The sequence below is a fragment of the Scophthalmus maximus genome, chromosome 16 (genome assembly GCF_022379125.1).
Source record: "Scophthalmus maximus strain ysfricsl-2021 chromosome 16, ASM2237912v1, whole genome shotgun sequence".
Classification (NCBI taxonomy): domain Eukaryota; kingdom Metazoa; phylum Chordata; class Actinopteri; order Pleuronectiformes; family Scophthalmidae; genus Scophthalmus; species Scophthalmus maximus.
The window spans coordinates 2,945,001-2,963,885 of record NC_061530.1 but is presented as its reverse complement, the minus strand read 5'-3'; the positions used below and the strand labels follow the sequence as shown (position 1 = coordinate 2,963,885).

At 43.8% G+C, this 18,885-nt stretch overlaps 1 protein-coding gene across 4 annotated transcripts in view; it reads right to left on the bottom strand.

The window, feature by feature from the left end:
- rbfox3a (RNA binding fox-1 homolog 3a) overlaps positions 1-18,885 on the bottom strand; it is a 529,247-nt gene that overhangs the window by 22,976 nt on the left and 487,386 nt on the right. For all 4 annotated transcript variants that reach the window (XM_035612518.2, XM_035612516.2, XM_035612519.2 and 1 more), the window contains 3 exons: positions 11,273-11,405; positions 8,966-9,005; positions 8,713-8,777 (listed from right to left, as the gene is read on the bottom strand). In XM_035612518.2, the coding sequence (XP_035468411.2) occupies positions 8,713-8,777; positions 8,966-9,005; positions 11,273-11,405 (238 nt within the window). The remainder of the gene's footprint in view (positions 1-8,712; positions 8,778-8,965; positions 9,006-11,272; positions 11,406-18,885) is intronic.

Genomic DNA, 18,885 nt, shown 5'->3' with positions numbered 1-18,885 from the left:
CAAATCTTAACATACATTATCTCAAGACACTTTACATAGTAAGGTCAAGACAGAGTGAAGTGATTTATTGGGATAATAAGGGACTATGAGCTCTGTAAGATAAGATGGAGCTTGATTATTAACGCCTTTGTAGGTGAAGAGCAGGATTTTGAATTCAATTCTGAATTTTATAGGAAGCCAATGCAGAGATGCTAACACTTGAGAAATATGATCTCTTTTTCTAGTTCCGGTCAGAACTTGTGCTGCAGCATTTTGGATTAACTGGAGGCTTTTCACAGACTTGATGGGGTATCCTAACAGAAATGAATTACAGTAGTCCAGTCTGGAAGTAACAAATGTAAGGGACTAGTTTTGTGATGGGATGTTTCAAATGTTTGAGACTCGTCTTATGTGTGAGTCAAAGGACATGTCCTGGTCAAAAATAACTCCAAGGTTCCTCACAGTAGAGCTGGAGGCCAAAATGATGCCTTCCGAGGTAACTATATTCTCTGACGTGTTAAGGGCCAAGTACAATGACCTCAGTTTTGTCTGAATTTAGAAGTAAAAAAATATCCAGGCCTTTATGTCTTTAAGACTAAAACTCCTCTGAGCCTGACCAGTCCATTTCTTCAGCAGGGTGGGTGGACGGGGTCTGGAGGAGGGATCCCTCGCTGTCAGATGATGCTTCCCCCTCCGAGGATGGTTCCTCTTCGTTCGGGGTTTCAGGAGAAGGAGCAGGGGTACCTCACACTGGGGATTTACAGGGCCAGCCAAGGTCCTAATGGGTTGGTCAGGGTGCTGCTGATGAAAATCCCTGATAAGGCGGGAGTCTAGGATGTGTCGAGCCGGGACCCAGGATCTCTCTTCAGCTCCATACTCCTGCCAGTCGACAAGGTACTGGAGGCCCCTTCCTCGACATCGATATCGGATGAGGCAATGGACAGAGTAGGTGAGACCCCTGTCGATGAACCGCGGTGGAGGTGGAGCAGCAGGGACCAGTGGGCTCTCTCGGACCGGCTTGACCTCGGATGGACCTGCATGGACTGGGGGAGCTTGAGCCTCACTGCCACAGGATTGATGACCTTCTCGATGGTGAAAGGGCCAATGAACCTTGGTGCCAATTCCTTGAATTCAACCCTGTGAGTATGAAATGTTTATGTTGTTGTGTCCCTGCCTGTGAATAAGCGAGAAATGTCTATCTCATATGTTTCGTGGTGCCACAATGTCCATGGGAACAGATCTTGGCCTGTGGGGGCCAATGACCTATGTCAGCAATTTACCGACGGAGTGCGAAGAACAACACTGATCCCATTTGGGAAGGGAGTTAAGGAAACGAGGAACAAATACAGCCATGTGGTTCTGATCAGAAGGTCCTGGTGCCGATGGGATATGGGGGCAGTACAACTTTTATGGGTGCACTAAACCGTCCTATATATATCGGTGGGCTCGACGAAGTAGAGTCAGATCCCCGATCTCATGCTGCATTGAATGCTATGCTTGTAGTCTAGGGTTGTTTGTCGTACGATGAATAAATCCAGCCACTAATGAAGAGTCAAAACTTGTTGTTCCTTTCTTGAGTCACTGGTCACGAAAGAATCACCTTTACAAACCCGAAGAGGAAGGTCTCGGGTTGACAGCCACACCTTCTGCCAAACCTGGTATGTTGGCGCATGAGAGCGACGACGGTTGGCAGAGGTGGCATAAAGTTCAGCCGAACGAGGGAGATAAACCCATGATTGGGTCCAGGTGCGGTGACAATGGTGGATGAAGGTCTGGACAGCCGGGGAGTAAACTTTTTTCTCCAATGCCGGGAAGAGTGGAGGTTGGTACCCATGTGCACATTGAAATGGAGAAAGACCCGTGGCAGAGCTGGTCAGAGGGTTGTGAGCATATTCAACCCACAATAGGTGTGACCATGATGATGGAATCTGTAAGACCATGCAACGAAGCGCCGTCTCCATCTCCTGGCTCTTACATTCCGTCTGGCCATTGGACTGGGCGTGGAACCCGGTGGACAGACTGACCTTGGCTCCAAGCTGTCCGCAGAACTCCTTCTAGAAAACAGAGGCGAACTGGGTTCCTCGATTTGATACCACATCGACAGGGAGACCATGAAGCTGAAAGACGTGGAGGAGAACCCACCTGGCTGTCTCTTTGGCTGAGGGGGGTTTAGGCAGGGGCACAAAATGGGCCATCTTGCTAAACTGGTCTACCACAGTTAGGATGGTCGTGTTGCCCTCAGATGGGGGTAGACCGGTGACGAAATCTAGTGATATGTGGGACCAAGGGTGATGTGGCACTGGGAGAGTCTGTAGGAAGCCAGCTGGAGCCTGGCGAGATGGCTGGTTAGAGACTGGGTAGGTGTTTACAAACTCCTCTAGGGTAGACCACCAGAACTGCTGAAGGAGGACGTCACAGGTTCTTTGGAACCCCGGGTGACAGGGGAGCTTGGAGGCATTGGCCCACTGGAGAACATCAGACCTCAGGGTTTGGGGAACGAATAGACGGTTAGGGGGGCAAACACTGGGTCAAGGTTGAACCTCTGTGGCAGACCTCACCCTCCTAGATGAAGGTGGCAATCCTGCAGGAGCACCGGAGGATGGAATCAGACCCATTGACAGCATTCTCCTCCACATTGGGGGAACTAGGACGGTAGGAAAGGGAGAAGTGGAAGCGGGTGAAAAACAGAGACCAACTTGTCAGGCGAGACTTCAGTCGCTTAGCTGTTCTGATGTACTCGAGGTTCTTGTGGTCAGTCCATACCAAAAAGGGTTGTTAAGTCCCCTTGAGGTTGTCGCCACTCCTCCAAGGCCAACTTGACGGCCAGCAGCTCCCTGTTGCCAATGTCATAATTTCTCTCTGCAGGTGACAAGAGTCGAGAGAAAAAGGCACAGGGGTGGAGTTTCTCATCCGTGGCCAAACTCCGACATCAGAGGCATCCACTTCCACCACAAACTGACGATCTGGATCAGGTACCTGGAGGATGGGAGCGGAGGTAAACTCAGACTTGAGGGTCAGAAAGGCCTTTTCTGCAGCCTGAGTCCAGAGGAAGGGGACCTTGGAGGAGGTGAGAGCTGTGAGAGGGGCGGAAATGGAGCTGTAGTTACGGTTGAAATGGCAGTAGGAACTTGGCGAAACCCAGGAACGGTTGTAACTGCTTGTGGGAGTCCGGAACTGACCAGGAGGTTACCTCCGATACTTAGGCCGGATCCATCTGTATACTGCCCTGGCCCACAATGTACCCCAGGAAAGGGGACAGAAGTGGCGTGGAACTGACACTTCTCGGCCTTCACGAAGAGGGAGTTCTCGGGAAGACACTGCAAGGCAGTTTGGACGTGGTGGACATCTGAAAATCTGAATGTCATCCAGGTAGACAAACACGTGACGATTTAGTATGTCTCTCAGCATGTCATTCACCAAGGCTTGGAACACAGCAGGGGCATTGGTGAGACCGAGGGCATCACCAATTATTCATAATGTCCGCTGGGGGTGTTGAAGCCGGTTTTTGCACTCATCGCCCTCCCGGATCCGGACCAGATGGTAGGCGTTGCGTAGGTAGAGCTTTGTGAAAATGGTTGATCCCTGGAGCAACGCGAATACAGAGGAGAGGAAGGGGTAGCCGTTCTTGATGGTGATGTCGTTGAGTCCCTGGTAGTCAATGCAGGGCCTCAGAGTATGGCTCACCAGTACTTCCACCTCTACTGGGGAGCTCTGGCTTTTGCTGGACAGCGAGAGACAAAATGGCTGGCATGGCCACAGTACAGGCAGAGGTTAGCCTAACGACGATGCTCCCGCTCCTCCGGTGTAAGGCTGGTGTGGCCTAGTTGCATAGGTTCAGGACCCCCTGGCTGTAGTCCTGCAGGGGTGGTGGAGCTGGTGGCAGGGGAGAATCTCTGTTGACGGCCATGAGGTTGATGACCCGAAGAGGCCTGCTTCTTCTCCTGTCTCCGAGCCCAAACACAAAGAGCCACTTGGATGGCCAACCCAATCAACTCGTCCAACGTCGCGGGAGATCATGAGAGACTAGCTCATCCTTGATGTAGTCAGCCAGACCATGAAGAAAAGCGTAGCAGAGGGCCGAAGAGTTCCAGTCACTCCGGCGGGCCTTGATTCGAAAGTCTATGGAGAAGTCGGCCACTGACTGGTTCCACTGGTGCATGCTCATCAGACCTCGTGCTGGGTCTGAGCCGGAAACCCCCAGGCCAAAACCTTACGAAGCTCTTGGGAGAATGCTTGGAATGAGGCGCAGGCAGGAGTCCATCTCTCCCACTCAGCGGTTCCCCAGAGACGAGCTCTCCCCGTCAGATGGTTGATGGCGAATACTACCTTAGCTTCCTCAAAGGCAAACGTGTGGGGTTGCAGGTGAAACAGCAGGGAGTAGTTTGTCAAAAAGGGACCACAAGTTTCAGGATCCCAAACATAGCGTTCAGGAGCATACGTGGGCGAAGAAGGTGCAGGAGCCGGCGGCGCTGGGGGTGAAGGAACAGCTTACTGGGTAAAAGCAGCTGTTAGCTGCTGCATCTGGGTGGTTTACGCTGCAGGAGTCTGTGCTTGGTTACAAGCTGCTGCTTCTAGTTGCTGGAGGACATTCTCAATCCTCTCTAAGCGACTTGATGGTGACGAGGCGCCTGCTGAGTCCATGACTGGTCAGATTGTACTGTAACGGGGGGATTGAACCCAAGAGCAGTACACCACGGGGAGAGTTGGCAATGTCCTTTATTGCAGCAGACCAGCAGGTTGGCAGAGAAAACAAGCTAAAGGCAGCTTGTAGCGTAAACCAGGCGGAAGAGCAGGCACCCAGGAGCAGTCCAGATGACTGGAGTGTAACACAGCTTAGAGTTTGTAAGATGCCAGTGAATGATCTGAGAATTGATCATCAAATTGATGAATTCCGCATGACTGAAACCTGGTTACAAAGAGAATAATAGGTTAGAGCTGCTCAGGTGAGTCCTGAACCATCTCTTAGTTGCGCTGCTATAAGTCTAGACTGCCAGGGGAACTCCTACACAGGAGTGATCTGGATCTGATCCAGATTCTGTACACAACATTTCACAAGGGAAATTAAGTCTAGAGTTCTTTGCGACCATTAGTCTACTACTGGCATAACTAGGACAATAATCCGGCGATGTCTGGCCGGATAGCTGGCGTCTTTATACTGCCAGGAGATAATGGTGATGGCGCACAGGTATGCCTGCTTCACCAGGTGCCGATGATGAGCCGCACCTGAGTGCAAACACACACACACACACACCCATACGCACACAGAAACATACACACACAGGGGAAGGGAGGAGGTCCTGAAAAACACCAGCATCACAGCCGAGCCTTGACAGGAACCCCCCTCAATGGGCTATTCTGAGCACCCTACCGGGCTTGTCTGAATGCTTCCTATTGAAGTCAATTAGAAATGAGGCATCCAGAATGAAGCTTTGCGGAGGCCAGGAATGTTCCAGTCTGGAGAGGTAGGTCCTGGGTTGATAACCTCACCTTCTGTCTGGGCTGGTAAGTCAGGGTAAGGCGGCAGTCCCCCCCTGTTGATTCCAGGCTGAGGTGTTAAGCTGAGGTGACCGGGCCTCACTCCAAACCAGGTGGCAGTGGCAGAACTTTGCCTGAACCAGGAAACTGCCACCTTCTCTTCTTGTTCCGGAAACAAAGGGGGTTGACAACTGAGTGAAACCATGAAAATCGTGTCGCATAGTTGGTAAGAGAGTTATGCGTGTTTTCCACTGAGGGGAGGTGTGAGCTCCAGCTGGTGGAATGGCACGCAGCCCCACAGCGCAATGATCCTGGTTGACTTACTCCACCTTCCTGTTAGAATGGGAGTGGTAGCCAGAGCACCGACTGGCAGAGGACCCCAGAGCCTTACAAAAGGCCTTCAAGACCTGGGATGTGAACTATGGACCACTATCTGACACAATGTGCAGAGGAATTCCATGCAAACGAAAGAAATAATGAACTAAGAGGTCCACAGTCTCAGCCACCAAGGGTAACTTGAGGAAACAGCTATGTGAGACCAGGGTCGACTAGGGCCAGGGAACCTGTAACAAAGTCGACAGCTATGTGAGACCAGGGTTGACTAGGGATAGGGAGAGGACGTAGTAAGCTTGCTGGTACCTATTTGGTGGCCTTAGCATGGTCACAGACGGAGCAGGCAACCAGTGTGTCAGGAGACAGAGACAGCCCAAAGGACCTTTGCTGTAGGAAGGAGGGGGTCTGGAGGAAACTTGGATAACAGGCAAGCTTAGACGAGTGACCCCACTAGCACTTGGGACAAAACAGGATCAGCCACAAACAAACGATTACAATGGCTGTTACCTGAGTCTCAGTGTGTGGACTGAGCCTCATGGACTGCGGTTTCCAAGTACCAAGCAGCAGCTGCAATAACACGGGAGGGGGGTAGGATGGGTTCGGTGATCTCCTGGGTTTTCTCTGGGTCTGCCTGACTGGACAAAGCATCTGGCTTTGTATTTTCTGGATCCTGGATGGTATGTGGGGGTGAACTTGAACCTTCCAAGGCACAAGGCCCATCAAGCATGAGCTGAGTTCAATTCACCTGCCCCTGCTCAATAATGAAACCCAGAACGCTCACAGAAGAAATATGAAACGAGGTGACAGGTGCCAGGCTGGACACATAGCACATAAAAGCTACTCACTTGTATTTTAAAAGCAGGTGTACAGGGTTCCTAATAATGTGCCTGGTGAGTGTATGTTAATTTCTGTTGAATTCAAAATGAAAAAAAACCCAACAACATATAGTCTTGGACAAAAACACAGCAGGGTATAAAACTGACACTGAAAAGATAGTGTCTCCAGGGTTGAAGGTGTTGAAGGGTGGCTGCCATTTGACAAATAATGGAAGCTGGATAAGGTCAAATTGTAGTCCAGTACTGATTTAATTTGAGATTCTCCCTCTGTGTGTGTGTGTACTTGTAAAAATATATTTAATTCGGTTTAGGTTAATTGTGATGGTTAAGTTTGTGTGCGTGTGTGTGCATTTTAGAGAGAAAAAAGAGGATGAGGATGAACCTTTGAGTTGCCATCTCATTCAGTGTGTGTAAGACATCTCTTATCCCACTATAAATAAACCCCCAGCCTTTGCCCAATCTCCTCCCACCTCCATCTCACTACCCAGGCTTCCCTTTAAATCAAAAGAGCTTAAAGAATAGAATGAAAGCCACACAGTGTAAAAGATGAAACAGGGAGAGTGGAGAAGGATATGCTCGACATCAGCCACAGAGGGAGAACAAATAACAGTAAGAGCAAGAAAGAGGGATTGTGAAAGAGGAGAAAAACAAAGGAAAGGAAACAAGTCTTTTGGAGAGAGACATTCCCCACACCTGCTCTGCTTTGTTCCTAATTCTCCTGAGTATGCTGCTTGCTCTTGCCTCTGATAAATCTTACATTATCGTAGGCCTACAGGCTTTAGCCGTGGCTGTTTCTTATCAGACCTGACATGCTCCCTAAGATTAACTCCCCAAGCACCTTTGTACACACACCAAGACAGCATTGGTAGAGGGTCCAGGTACTACTCAAACACACTGAAGTACACATGAGTTTTTCTACAAACACATATCCCTTTTGTTCTAGAGGAATTACTAACATACTGCAGGCTCCAAGAGAGCTGAGGGCAGCTGCACTGGGAGAGGAGCAGCAGGTCTGGGTAGAGAAGGGCCTAGGTCAGATGCAGGGGCAGGGATTATAAGGTAGGGCATAAGACACCAAAGTGTTATGGATTAGAGGCGCAAAGGAGCCAGGGCGCTCTGAGGAAAATTACACTTGAAAGATGGAGCTGACCACATTGCTCTCTCTGGCCTATGGTGGCTTTTGTTGTGTGTACCCATATTGTTTCCGAGCTGTGGGTGGATGGCAGGAAGTTAAATTGTTTTTAGTTCTGTTCATAATCTGTTCAGGTAAGCCTCCACAAAAATTGTTTGGTTGTATATCATATGGCATCCTGCAGGGTACTTGGAATTTATGTGTGTTTTCTGGATTCACAGAGCTGGCTCAGCCACCTCTGATGTAATGTAAATTTCGGAGGATGACATTAAAACTTCCCATGGTAAAGGTTTAAAATAAACTGATGAGTATTGGGCAATATATGCATTTTTAAAGATTAGTAGATCCACTTTTTTCTCATCTGTATGTCCATTCGGGGTTTAAAACAGGAATTCTAACAGTACAGTCACAGTCTAATACTTGGTCAATAGTTACATATCCATTGAGAATAGTGCCTATTATTAGCTTTGTAAGTTACAAACAGTGTTGGGCAAGTTACTCAGGAAGGGTAATGAGTTAATTTTTATTTATTACTCCTTTAAAAAGTAATTATATTACATTACTTTTGACTGGGTATCAAAAGTAATTAGTTACGTTACTTGTTATATTACTATACCCCCCCCCCCCCCCCCCCCGAAAAAAAAATGCGCCATACAACCTGTTTAGCCAGCTACTTTAGAACTGAATCCACTTTATTTGAGTCCCCAATCAGCCAAACTGCCTAACTGCAAACATTTTAGCCTCTCAAAAATCCTGGGATACAGTTTACTAGTTTTAGTGACTTGAGAGGGATCTTTGGTTAATGTAGGCATCCATACACCAACATGCCTGTGCACATATTTGGCAAGGTGTTTTAAGGCAGGTAAGGAATACATGCTTTGTTTTGAGAAATACTAAATGCAACCAAAATCATGATCTTTTACAATGAAACCTTCACAGACCTGGAAGCCAACATACCTGTCACTGTATGTTGCTGCAGCGGTGCCACCTGGCTGGGCATACCTGTAAGATGCATAACCTCCCTGAGAAGAGACACAATATCACCTCTAATTAGGTACACAATGTTAGCACCAAAATTAAGGTACAAATACAACTGTAAAGCACTCGGTCAAATGAACAAGATATTCAGCACCACATTAGTTTTAATGATTGACCATAATGAAAACTGCAAAAGGAATAAATACAAGTTAATATTAGAATTTTGACTTACATATATTTCTGCCCCATAAAAGCCATCTTGGTAGACCAAACTGTTGACAAAGGACATCAAACATTAAACACTATTCGCTATGGAAGCCTATAGGGGACCTAATTCAAATGATAATGTAAATGTGAAAATGAAAATGTAATTCCAAAATAGCATTATAATTATAGTCTTTTTTGAGAAGAAATTTTCAGGAAAATGCAAAAATCTAATTTCATTTTCACTTTGTGAACGGGCATTCTACTGTATGACTAAATTAAAATGATAATGCAATTTTATAAGAATATAGTTTTTTTTTCAAAGACTACCTGCTCTTCAGTGGAAAATATTCAAATGAAAATGCAAAATAACCAATGCAGTCTAATTTTCCATTTAGGCAAGCAATAGGTAGGTCACAATTAAAATTAAAATGCATTTCTAACCTTTTGAAAATGAAGTTGCAAACTACATTTGACTTTTCGTTTTCAAAGACTTAATGCAATAGGTGAAACAGCACCCCTAGTAATAGCATTTGAATTTACATGTTACCATGCTCTTAGAACTTTGATTTGAAAATGCAATCTGTCAGTCCTCTCATCGAGGCAGGTCTTCAGTTAGGACGTTTGTATGTGCGACACACCATAGGCTACCTTTTGGGAACCTGTAGCCAGAGAGCGACAAGCACCACAGCACTAAGCAACCCTGTTACCTGACTTACATCATGCATGGTGGTGAAGTCCATGGCATATAGTCCTAGAATGCCCATTAAATGATGTGAAAATGAAAACTAAAATAGGATTATTGCATTTTTTTATTTTTGTACTATTTTTTTTGTACTTATTGGATTTGTACTAAAAAAACATAAAATGCTATTCTTGAATTACATTTTCACTTTCACATTTACATTATCATTTGAATTAAGTCCTCTATAGGCTTCCATAATTTGCAGCAATGGATAATAATTAGTTCAAAGTGTCATATGATGTTTAGTCAAGAATTTCTCAATTTAAGAGTCACAACTATAATATGGATATTCTGTCTGGAAGTATGTGGACAACAGACTTCCACATGAGTCTGTACAATATTTGAGTGACCCCTTGTTTCTGTTCTTGTGGGTTCACCTCGAACCCAGCAACTTGCCTCCAGATTGATAAACTGGGGAATGGGCAAAATTTGCTCATATGCACACACACATACCACATTAACACACTACACCTTAAAGTTGGATAGATATCTAGGGGTGACAATGGGCAGGCGTTACAAGAGGAGAATATATCATATGTGATGCAATGCAGCAAACACATTCCTATCCTAAAATAATTTTTCCACATGATGCTCACCAAATAGCGGTTTATGAAACGTTTATTTATTTATTTCTCAGCTTATCACACATGACGAGTTTGTAAAGGAGTTACATTATCAACTGATAATGCTCAGTCACCGATCATCTGCCCCATCTGCCAGAAACATAGGCACAAATTCAATGGTAATCCCTGAGGCAGAACCTAAGAGGTGGGATGAGATTACAATATCAAACCCTCCTGTAATAATGATTCTAATCCTAATAATAATCCTAATAATAATATTGGTAACTGGTAATGTGTTATTAATAACATTAATACATCTATAAGTATCAATATAATTATTGTCATTACAACATTCAGTCTGAAAGTGATTAAATACAGTTCACAGCTACAAAACTGTTTTTGGTCCTTCTCTCTTCTTTCTCCTCCTCTTTGTCCAGCTCTGAATTGAATTGAATTGAAAGATAATTAATATGTTTTACCAGAAGACAGTACATAATACATTACAAACTAAACCCTTCTCACATTATTCTTCTCTCAGCCTCCTGCCTTTACTCTCTCTGTCTCATCTGCATTTCTCTTCTCCTTCTTTTCTTTCAACCCGAGAACTCTCTCTCTCTCTCTCTCTCTCTCTCTCCCCACATCTTTCCCTTCACTCTCTCACTCTCTTTGAAACGGACCAATAGTAGTGTGCAGGGCAGGTCGTAGCAGTCCATTCACAGCCGAATGAAGAAAGATATAAGAAAAAAGAGAGACAAATTTTGCCTCTCTGGAATCAAAGAGCAATTTTCCGCTCTATTAGAAGCTCTGTTTTTAGATCTATTTTCCACTCAGTATTCTTCTGTAATTGCATTTTGTGTTTTATGTGTGTGTGTGTGTGTGAGTGTGTTTACGTTTGTGTGTGAGAGTGTATTTTTGTGCATGCCAGCTTCTATGTTTAAGTAAAGTGAATTAGATTTAAGCAGTTGCATGTTTTCTGTTGTGAAGATCTGTCAGATATTTTTGATAATGTGTGTTTGTGTGCACTCACGCTCCATAGGCAGGGATAGGCGGAGGAGGAGGTGCAGCACGGAACGTGTTGTAGACGGCCCGGCCCCTCCCTCTCAAATGGGCCCCTCTATAGGCCATGGCTGCTCCTGTACTGGGGTACGGAAAGCCTGTTACTGAGAGAGCGACACACACACATACACACACACATTAAAAATAATGTTACAGCACTCATTTTAATTTTTTTCTGTGCATAAAATTCCTCTGAAACATTTGTAGGCTAAATTTCGTCACTTTTGGGTTGTACTTATTTTACTGTCCAAAAAAACCCATGAAAAGACCAAACACAGCAATGTGTTGTTGATCCATCTCACAATGTTTCTCACTCCCTTTAGTCATAAATATAGTAGAGAGAATAAAAAGAAAATGGGTGGGGGTTAATAAATTTCTTGAAACTGATGGGTACTGTTTTAAAACAGTCAAACAGGAGGAAGGTTTTTTTTTTAGGTTATTGTCAGGTGCAAATTAATACATATTTTTAATACATGTCTCTATCAGTCTTTGGATGTACTCACAGTAGTACGGAATTGGATACATTTTTTTCATTGAATTTTTTTTCAATAAAACATTATAAATACAATAAATACCACCATATATCAATCATCCAGAAAAAAAACCCTGAAATGTTATAATATCAAGAAGACTGTTTTTCTTGCTGCGTGTTGACTCCATGGATTGAATATTATGAAACATATTCCTTCCGTGTGTATGTCTATGTTTTATTATGCAATGAAGCCATAGCCTACCTAACCCATGGTTTGAGGTCGGTTGGCATTCATTGAGGCATTAAAATCCAGGTAATGTGGAATTTGTTGAGTCTAGAGTCAAACTGTTGGGGAAAGGTATTTGTTTTGCAAAATAAACCCATTAAAGGGGCAGTAACAGTTACACTTTTTGTGAAATTTAGCGGAAATTTCATCATGGTCGCCAGCTGTCGGTTCTCTGTGTGCGCTGAAAAAATCATAATCAAAGTGAAAATAAGATAAAAAATAACTTGTTTGAACTGAACTAATAAAAACCTGCTTCCTTCTGCTTGACAGCTAAAGATTGGCAGGTAATTCGTCTTCTAACAAAACAACTACCCTAATATTACCACCAAAAGAACAACGCAAAGGCTGACACTTAGGAAGGTCCTTAAGTGGCCAAGTCAGAGCCCTGATTTATATTTGATGGAAAAATATTGCTCAATCTAGGTGTGCAAAGCTAGTATAGCCACCAGAACCAGGGGACTGATGACTTCCAATAGTTTGATGTTGTGAGACAAAATTTGTAAATAATGCTGGAATTTTTTTTTCTTGGAATGGGTTTTGATTTAAGGCTGTACAACAAATGAAAGGTATAATGACTTTCTATGGGCACAAATATATACTGAAAATTGAAAGGTACTTAATCTTGAATGCATGAATACTGCATTTGCTCTCACATGTAAAGTGGCAGTAAGCAATCGTGGAGAAAGCTTGCTTCTCTCTTTGTTGTTGTTGCTGCTCTGGCCGGGCCGCGAAGTCCTCAGGTATGGGAGACCAACTTGCAAACAACTAAGCCAAAACTGCTGAATTGCAGCGCCACCTGCTAAGCACGTCTCTGAATGTATCGGCGTGTGATTATTACTTGCACTCGCAGCGTTGTGTGGCGCGCCCCAAGCCATTTGTTTTGGTTCTGATTTACAGCGCCAGGGCTGAGCCGAAAACCAAGATTTTTTTTGGTGCACACAGAATCAACAGCTATCGGACCGCAAGGAAATATTCCTGGATTTTTACAAATCGTGCAATGCTTTAGAATCGCTTACTGCCCCGTTAAGTATGTTACTGTAACAATACAAATAATAGCTGAAAATGTTGAGCAGCATGCCTTAAGTCCTACTTCTGTTTGTATATTAAACCTGATGAAAAATAAGAGTTTGCATTTCAAACTCCCCAAAATGATCTAGTTAGAAAAGGCAGAGTCAATAGCTGATAGTGATCTTGACCAGCCCCAACGATGGGGCGCCAACATGACAAAGGACAGAGCTGATCTAATGCTAAACGCTTTTGTAGTCCTATCTACCACCGCTTAACAGTACAAGTAACATTCACACACATATTAATACGACGCTGCTATTTACTTCTAATTTTCTATCACATTAGTACACTGTCCGGAAAGCTTTCAGGGGCTATCTAGGGTTAAGTCTCCTTCCCAAGGACACTTCGGCTTGTGGACTGAAGGAGGGGGGATCAACCACCGACCCTCTGGTTATTGGATGACCCTGTCTAACTTCTGAGCCACAGCAAACCAAAATGCTGCCATTCAGCTGAATATTATTCAGCATATGTTATCAAATGCCCTGAGCAACTTGCCTTGATACTTTCGTCCCTGCATTTTGCATTTGAATCCCATTTGTTATGTTCTGTAGAGTGACTGCCAAGCTCTGCACACACATGACATGAACACACGTACGCACGCACACACACACACACGCACACACACACATTGTCCTTTTCATATACCAGTCTAGGACACAATCAATCAATCAGTATTACATATTCCTCATTGTTCTTCAAGCCCATGCAATCTATTTTATCCAGTCACCCAAGCACATGTGCACATATGAGCAAACACACACACAAAATGTACTACTCTTTCCTCATAACTTAATTAAAACATATATTTCATTTTTCCACATATTTCCATTTGATGGGCGACCAGATTCAAACACAGAACCGACAGCTCGCGGGCCGTGACGAAGTATTCGCAAATTTTTACAAAAATCTGTATTGGTTTACAATCGCTTACTGCCCCTTTAATGTTGGCCTGCTCAACTACATCATATGGGAACTCTAAATACCTGGCTGACATGGCGTGGCTCAAGGACAACTGGTACAATCCTGTCCTGTCTGACAGATCCATCTCGATTGCTGCTGTTATCAAGAAACCCAAGGTGGTACTCACTTCTCCTGGCTGTGTTCCTTTCTAAAGCCACACCCAACACAGCACGCAGTTCTAAGAGCATTGCGCCAGAAAATCTGAAACAGCTGATAAACCAGTTGCTATAATCGACCAGAAATTTGGCCTGTTCCTTTCTAATTCTGCCATTTGCTATGTCCTTCAATGAGGACAAAGCTGATATTATTATTAAGATTTGCACCCTTTTGTGCATGTTTATTTAATTTCCACTTATTCAATTGCATACACATGAATGTGTTATTGTTTCCAATGAAGCTAATGTGCCTAAGGTGTGCAAATTAGTTTGAGGAGTAATTGTTATCATTTGTAGTCCAACAGACTTCTAAAGAAATTACTAATGCCAGTGGTTTCCGTGCATGTATATCCAATTAACCAAAACCAATAAAATGTGCATACCCGAGACATGAAGTTGGTTTGGAGGAACACAAATTCTTATGATTTTGTACATATGTAACACTTGTACATGAGGTCCCTGGTCACACACACACATGATTAAATGAATGGACACAATTTGCGTATCCTATTTATTTATTATTTTTCATTACATGTGATTATCTACAACATGTGATTATTAGAAATTTTAAAGCTCAAGCCCTTTGTTTGAAAAGTTATACCATTGTGATTACAAAGTGTAACTCTGTACCTGTGCTTAAGGTTGTGTCTATAAGTGTGCTATGTATTAGTTTTTTTTGGTGCATACCAGAGTGTGAATGTACCAGAGAGGCTGAGTGTTATACATGTATGCTTAAACTCTTGCATGGAACATTGATCTATATCACTTATTGTGTGAATGTGTACGCCTGTGGAGGTCAGAGATATACACTCATGACCGATGTTGAGGTTATCCATCACTCCCCTGAATGGGATTTGTGCACAATAAACTCATAGATGTGCCCAGCAATGGAAATTAAGTGTACTATCATGTGGTCAGGATTTATGGAGGCCGACTTGGTTGATGGTTGCTGGGAAAAAGCTATCTGATAAAAGGTGATTAATTACCCTCACACCTTGCTTTATATCCTGCTTCGCCCCCTCTCCGAAATAGATTAAATGTAGTCATTATTATTACAAAAGAAATCTTAATCCCATGCACTTTTGCTCGCAGGAGGAATTTTTCAATTTTATAGGATGAAGGTGAGGGGAGCTCAGGGAGAGATGAGGATGGAGAAAATTAGGAACACATGGAATAATGCAGGTAGGGTGGATATAAAGTGGTAGCCTGGCATAGCCAGCGTAATACTCAAATGCGTATTAGTCTGGGACCTCTCGGTTAATTTCTGATTTCCAAGAAGCGTTACCAACGGACACAGACCAAAAATGCCTCCGGACGAAATTGGATAGACGTACAACCAGTGAGAGCAACGAATTATGTGATGTCTGTTGAGCAATGCAAAAATGTAATCAGATAATCGGTTGTGATTGGACTCTTTCTGGTCCCAGGCTAATAAAGTGGAGGCGTGGATATAAATTATATTGTATATACAGTACACAAAAACCACAAGAAATATTGATTTAATGAGAAGAAGGTATGAACATAAAGAAAAATCTAGAGGGCAGAGAGTATACAGGCAAGGTTGATTTCCATTTTTCCATCCTTCTACCCCTCCATTCATTTCTCCCTCCCCCAGGGAGAAGGGAGGGATATGGAGTCATTTAAGCTGTACCCAGACAGTTTAGCTCAGAAATACTCTGCTGTGTCTTCTGCTTGTGTAGTAACCAGAGCCATGTCAAAGTGTCAGACCGTGAGTGAAGATGATGTGGATTTGGCTTACAGCTTTGTTGCTAATGGAGAGATAGGAGTTAACAACCTTAAGCACCCAAAGAGATTTCCAACATACTTCCAACATTTGCTGTAATGTTGTGAATATTGTACTGCAAGATCAGATATTTTGGTGGAATACAAACACATTGTCTGTTAACATGTGAATCAACATATTATTGTAAATTCTCCTCACTCAGCAACACACCCGCTGACAAACAACTCTGGTTATTGGCAACTCCATTCTGAGGAACATGAAGTTAGCGAAGCTAACTTCCATAGTGAAATGTATTCCCGGGTCCAGAGCAGGCGACATTGAATCACATATAAAACTGCGGGCGAAGGCTAAATGTAGATATGGTAAAAATGTTATTCCCGTAGGTAGTAACAACACCAGATTACACCAATCGGAGGTCACAAAATGAATATTGATTCAGTGTGAACTTATGCAAAAGCAATGTCAGACTCTGTAGTTTTCTCTGGACCCCTGCTCAACCTGACCAGTGATGACATTTTTAGGCGCATATCATGACTCTTGCAGAAGGAAGCCAGCTCGGCGTAAAAAGCTATACCCAGCAGCAGCCTGCCTCAACCAAGCCAAAACAATGTGGGGAGTGTGGCAAATCTCCTAGACATTCATGGACTGAATGCCCTGCAAAAGATGGTGAGTGCAAAAAATGCCATAAGAACGGTCACTTTGAGGCTGTGTGCAGATTGTTGAGGAATTTTCGTCCACCCTTCCTGAGAAACTCTTAAGACGAGTCTTCTCAGGCACCAAGCAAGGTCATCTCATCTATGGCAAGCCAAAACAATCATTGAGCAGCTGAAGTCTCTGTCGAGGGGTCAAAGTCGTGGGGAGATGACGACATTACTCTAAACCAAATACACTACAGAGACTGGGGATGCAGACTATCTTGGGATGCCAAACACTATGAACCTGTAGACCTGAAGTCTCCTCAATAATGAGCTCCTATAATAAATACTTCTGCTTAAGACATCCACAGTTTCCGTCGTCCTGAATCAGCATCCACTCCATCAATTATTCGATTTTAGCTGTGTCTGGCGAACAGGACACTAAATTATTCCATTTCACAGATCAGTCCAGAAGATAGAGTCTATAGATGAGGATGAGGCGCGGCATAACTGTGAACTTTGCGTCATCCACAGACATCTTCGTGGACTGAAATGCTTACTTAAATGGTGGCCTGCTTCGCTTAAAGTGGACACAGGTGCCTCAGTGACAGCTATCCCCAAGTCAGAGATCACACAGAGTACACCTGCTAACCAACCCTTGGATGTTAAAGGACAAGTGTCTTGCAGTCATTCAGAGAGGGGACAGAAAAATTGAGGAGGAGGTTTTCATTGTGAAGGATCTGGCCACAACCTTATTAGGTCTCCCTGCCATTCGAAGACTACAGATGATCACTCAGCTCAACAGCATAGATGATGCAGAAACACACTTCCGCTAAACCATACCCAGACGTGTCACAGGTCTAGGTAAACTTAAAGGCGAAAATCAAGCTGAAGGACACTCCATCATTTTTTTTTCTCTCCAGCACAACTCCTGGTGGGGAGGAGAATCAGGACACCAGTCCTAGTGTCGCTGGGACAGTTACAACCACAGTGGCCTGATCTGGAGACCATCAGAGAAAAAGATGATGCCCTAAAACTACAACAACACAAACATACAATCTGAAACATCGTACCCAAAACCTGCCCCCCCCCCCCTTCAGCCTGGATAGCAGGTGTGGATTGTACCCACACGCACTAGAGGGACAGTTGTGGGTCCAGCACCCACGCCACATTCGTTTGAGATGGAGACCCCAGATGGCGGACGACTGCGGCACAATTGTTCACACCTGATCAGGTCAGGAAGGCTGTCTATGGCCCCTGAGTGACTGGATCTTTGATACATGAACACACACACACTAAGCAGGAAGAGAAAGAAAATGAATCAATGTTCTGTTTGAAATGTAAAATGTTCTAATTGAAATGCTGTGTTCTGATTTAGTTAACATTATGAGTAAATGGAAAGGGACTACAGAATGGCTACAGTAAAGCACAAGGAATTTCTTACCACTTCCACTTCTCCATGTGTTTTCTTAGTAATAGGTTTTTACAGTTTTACACTTTGAGAGGTTTAAAAATGATGAGGTGATGAGGGTTGAGCATGTGAAGAGAAGAAAAATATAAAAGTTCAGAGTTACATACAGGAAAAACAGGAACAATACAGTGTAGTAAAAGCAGGATGGGGGTGGGGGTTCTGCGGTTTGGTTTTCCAATGTATAAAAGTCACTGCACACCTCTGATATAAATGTAATTAGTAGGAGACAGAAAGGAGAAATTAAAGGGATGGGTAGCCTCTTTCTACCAGGACAGTTATTTAGAGGAGTGCTGTAAACCCGTCTAGGGATGAACAGATTCCAAACTAATGAACAAAAATAGAGCAGTTTAAATGAAACCAAGCTGTTAATAAGCCTACATGGATCGCGAACAACGCATTAACAGAAAAGCAACAGTGGCATCTCAGAATGGTAGTGTGTGGAGTTGCTAGTTAAAACTTTAAGATAAAGATGCAATCAAGCTTTTGCTTGATGAAAATGAATAAGACGCAAACATTTGTATTCACTGAGAGAGGAACAGGTAACACCTGGACCCTGTGAGCAGGAGATGTCTCCTGCTGCCGTCTCTGGCCTGTGCTCCTTATCCTAAATCTAATATTTCATTATGTGTTTTAAGTCATTAGCTTCCAGGTCACAAATTAGATATTTATAATTTTTAGTTTGATTGATGTTTATTATTATTTTATTTCAGTTATAAAGGAATGAATGCATGTGGTAAAATGGTGAATTTGAAGGGCCACATCGGGTGAAAACGTGAAAATTTCAGTGGTGGGT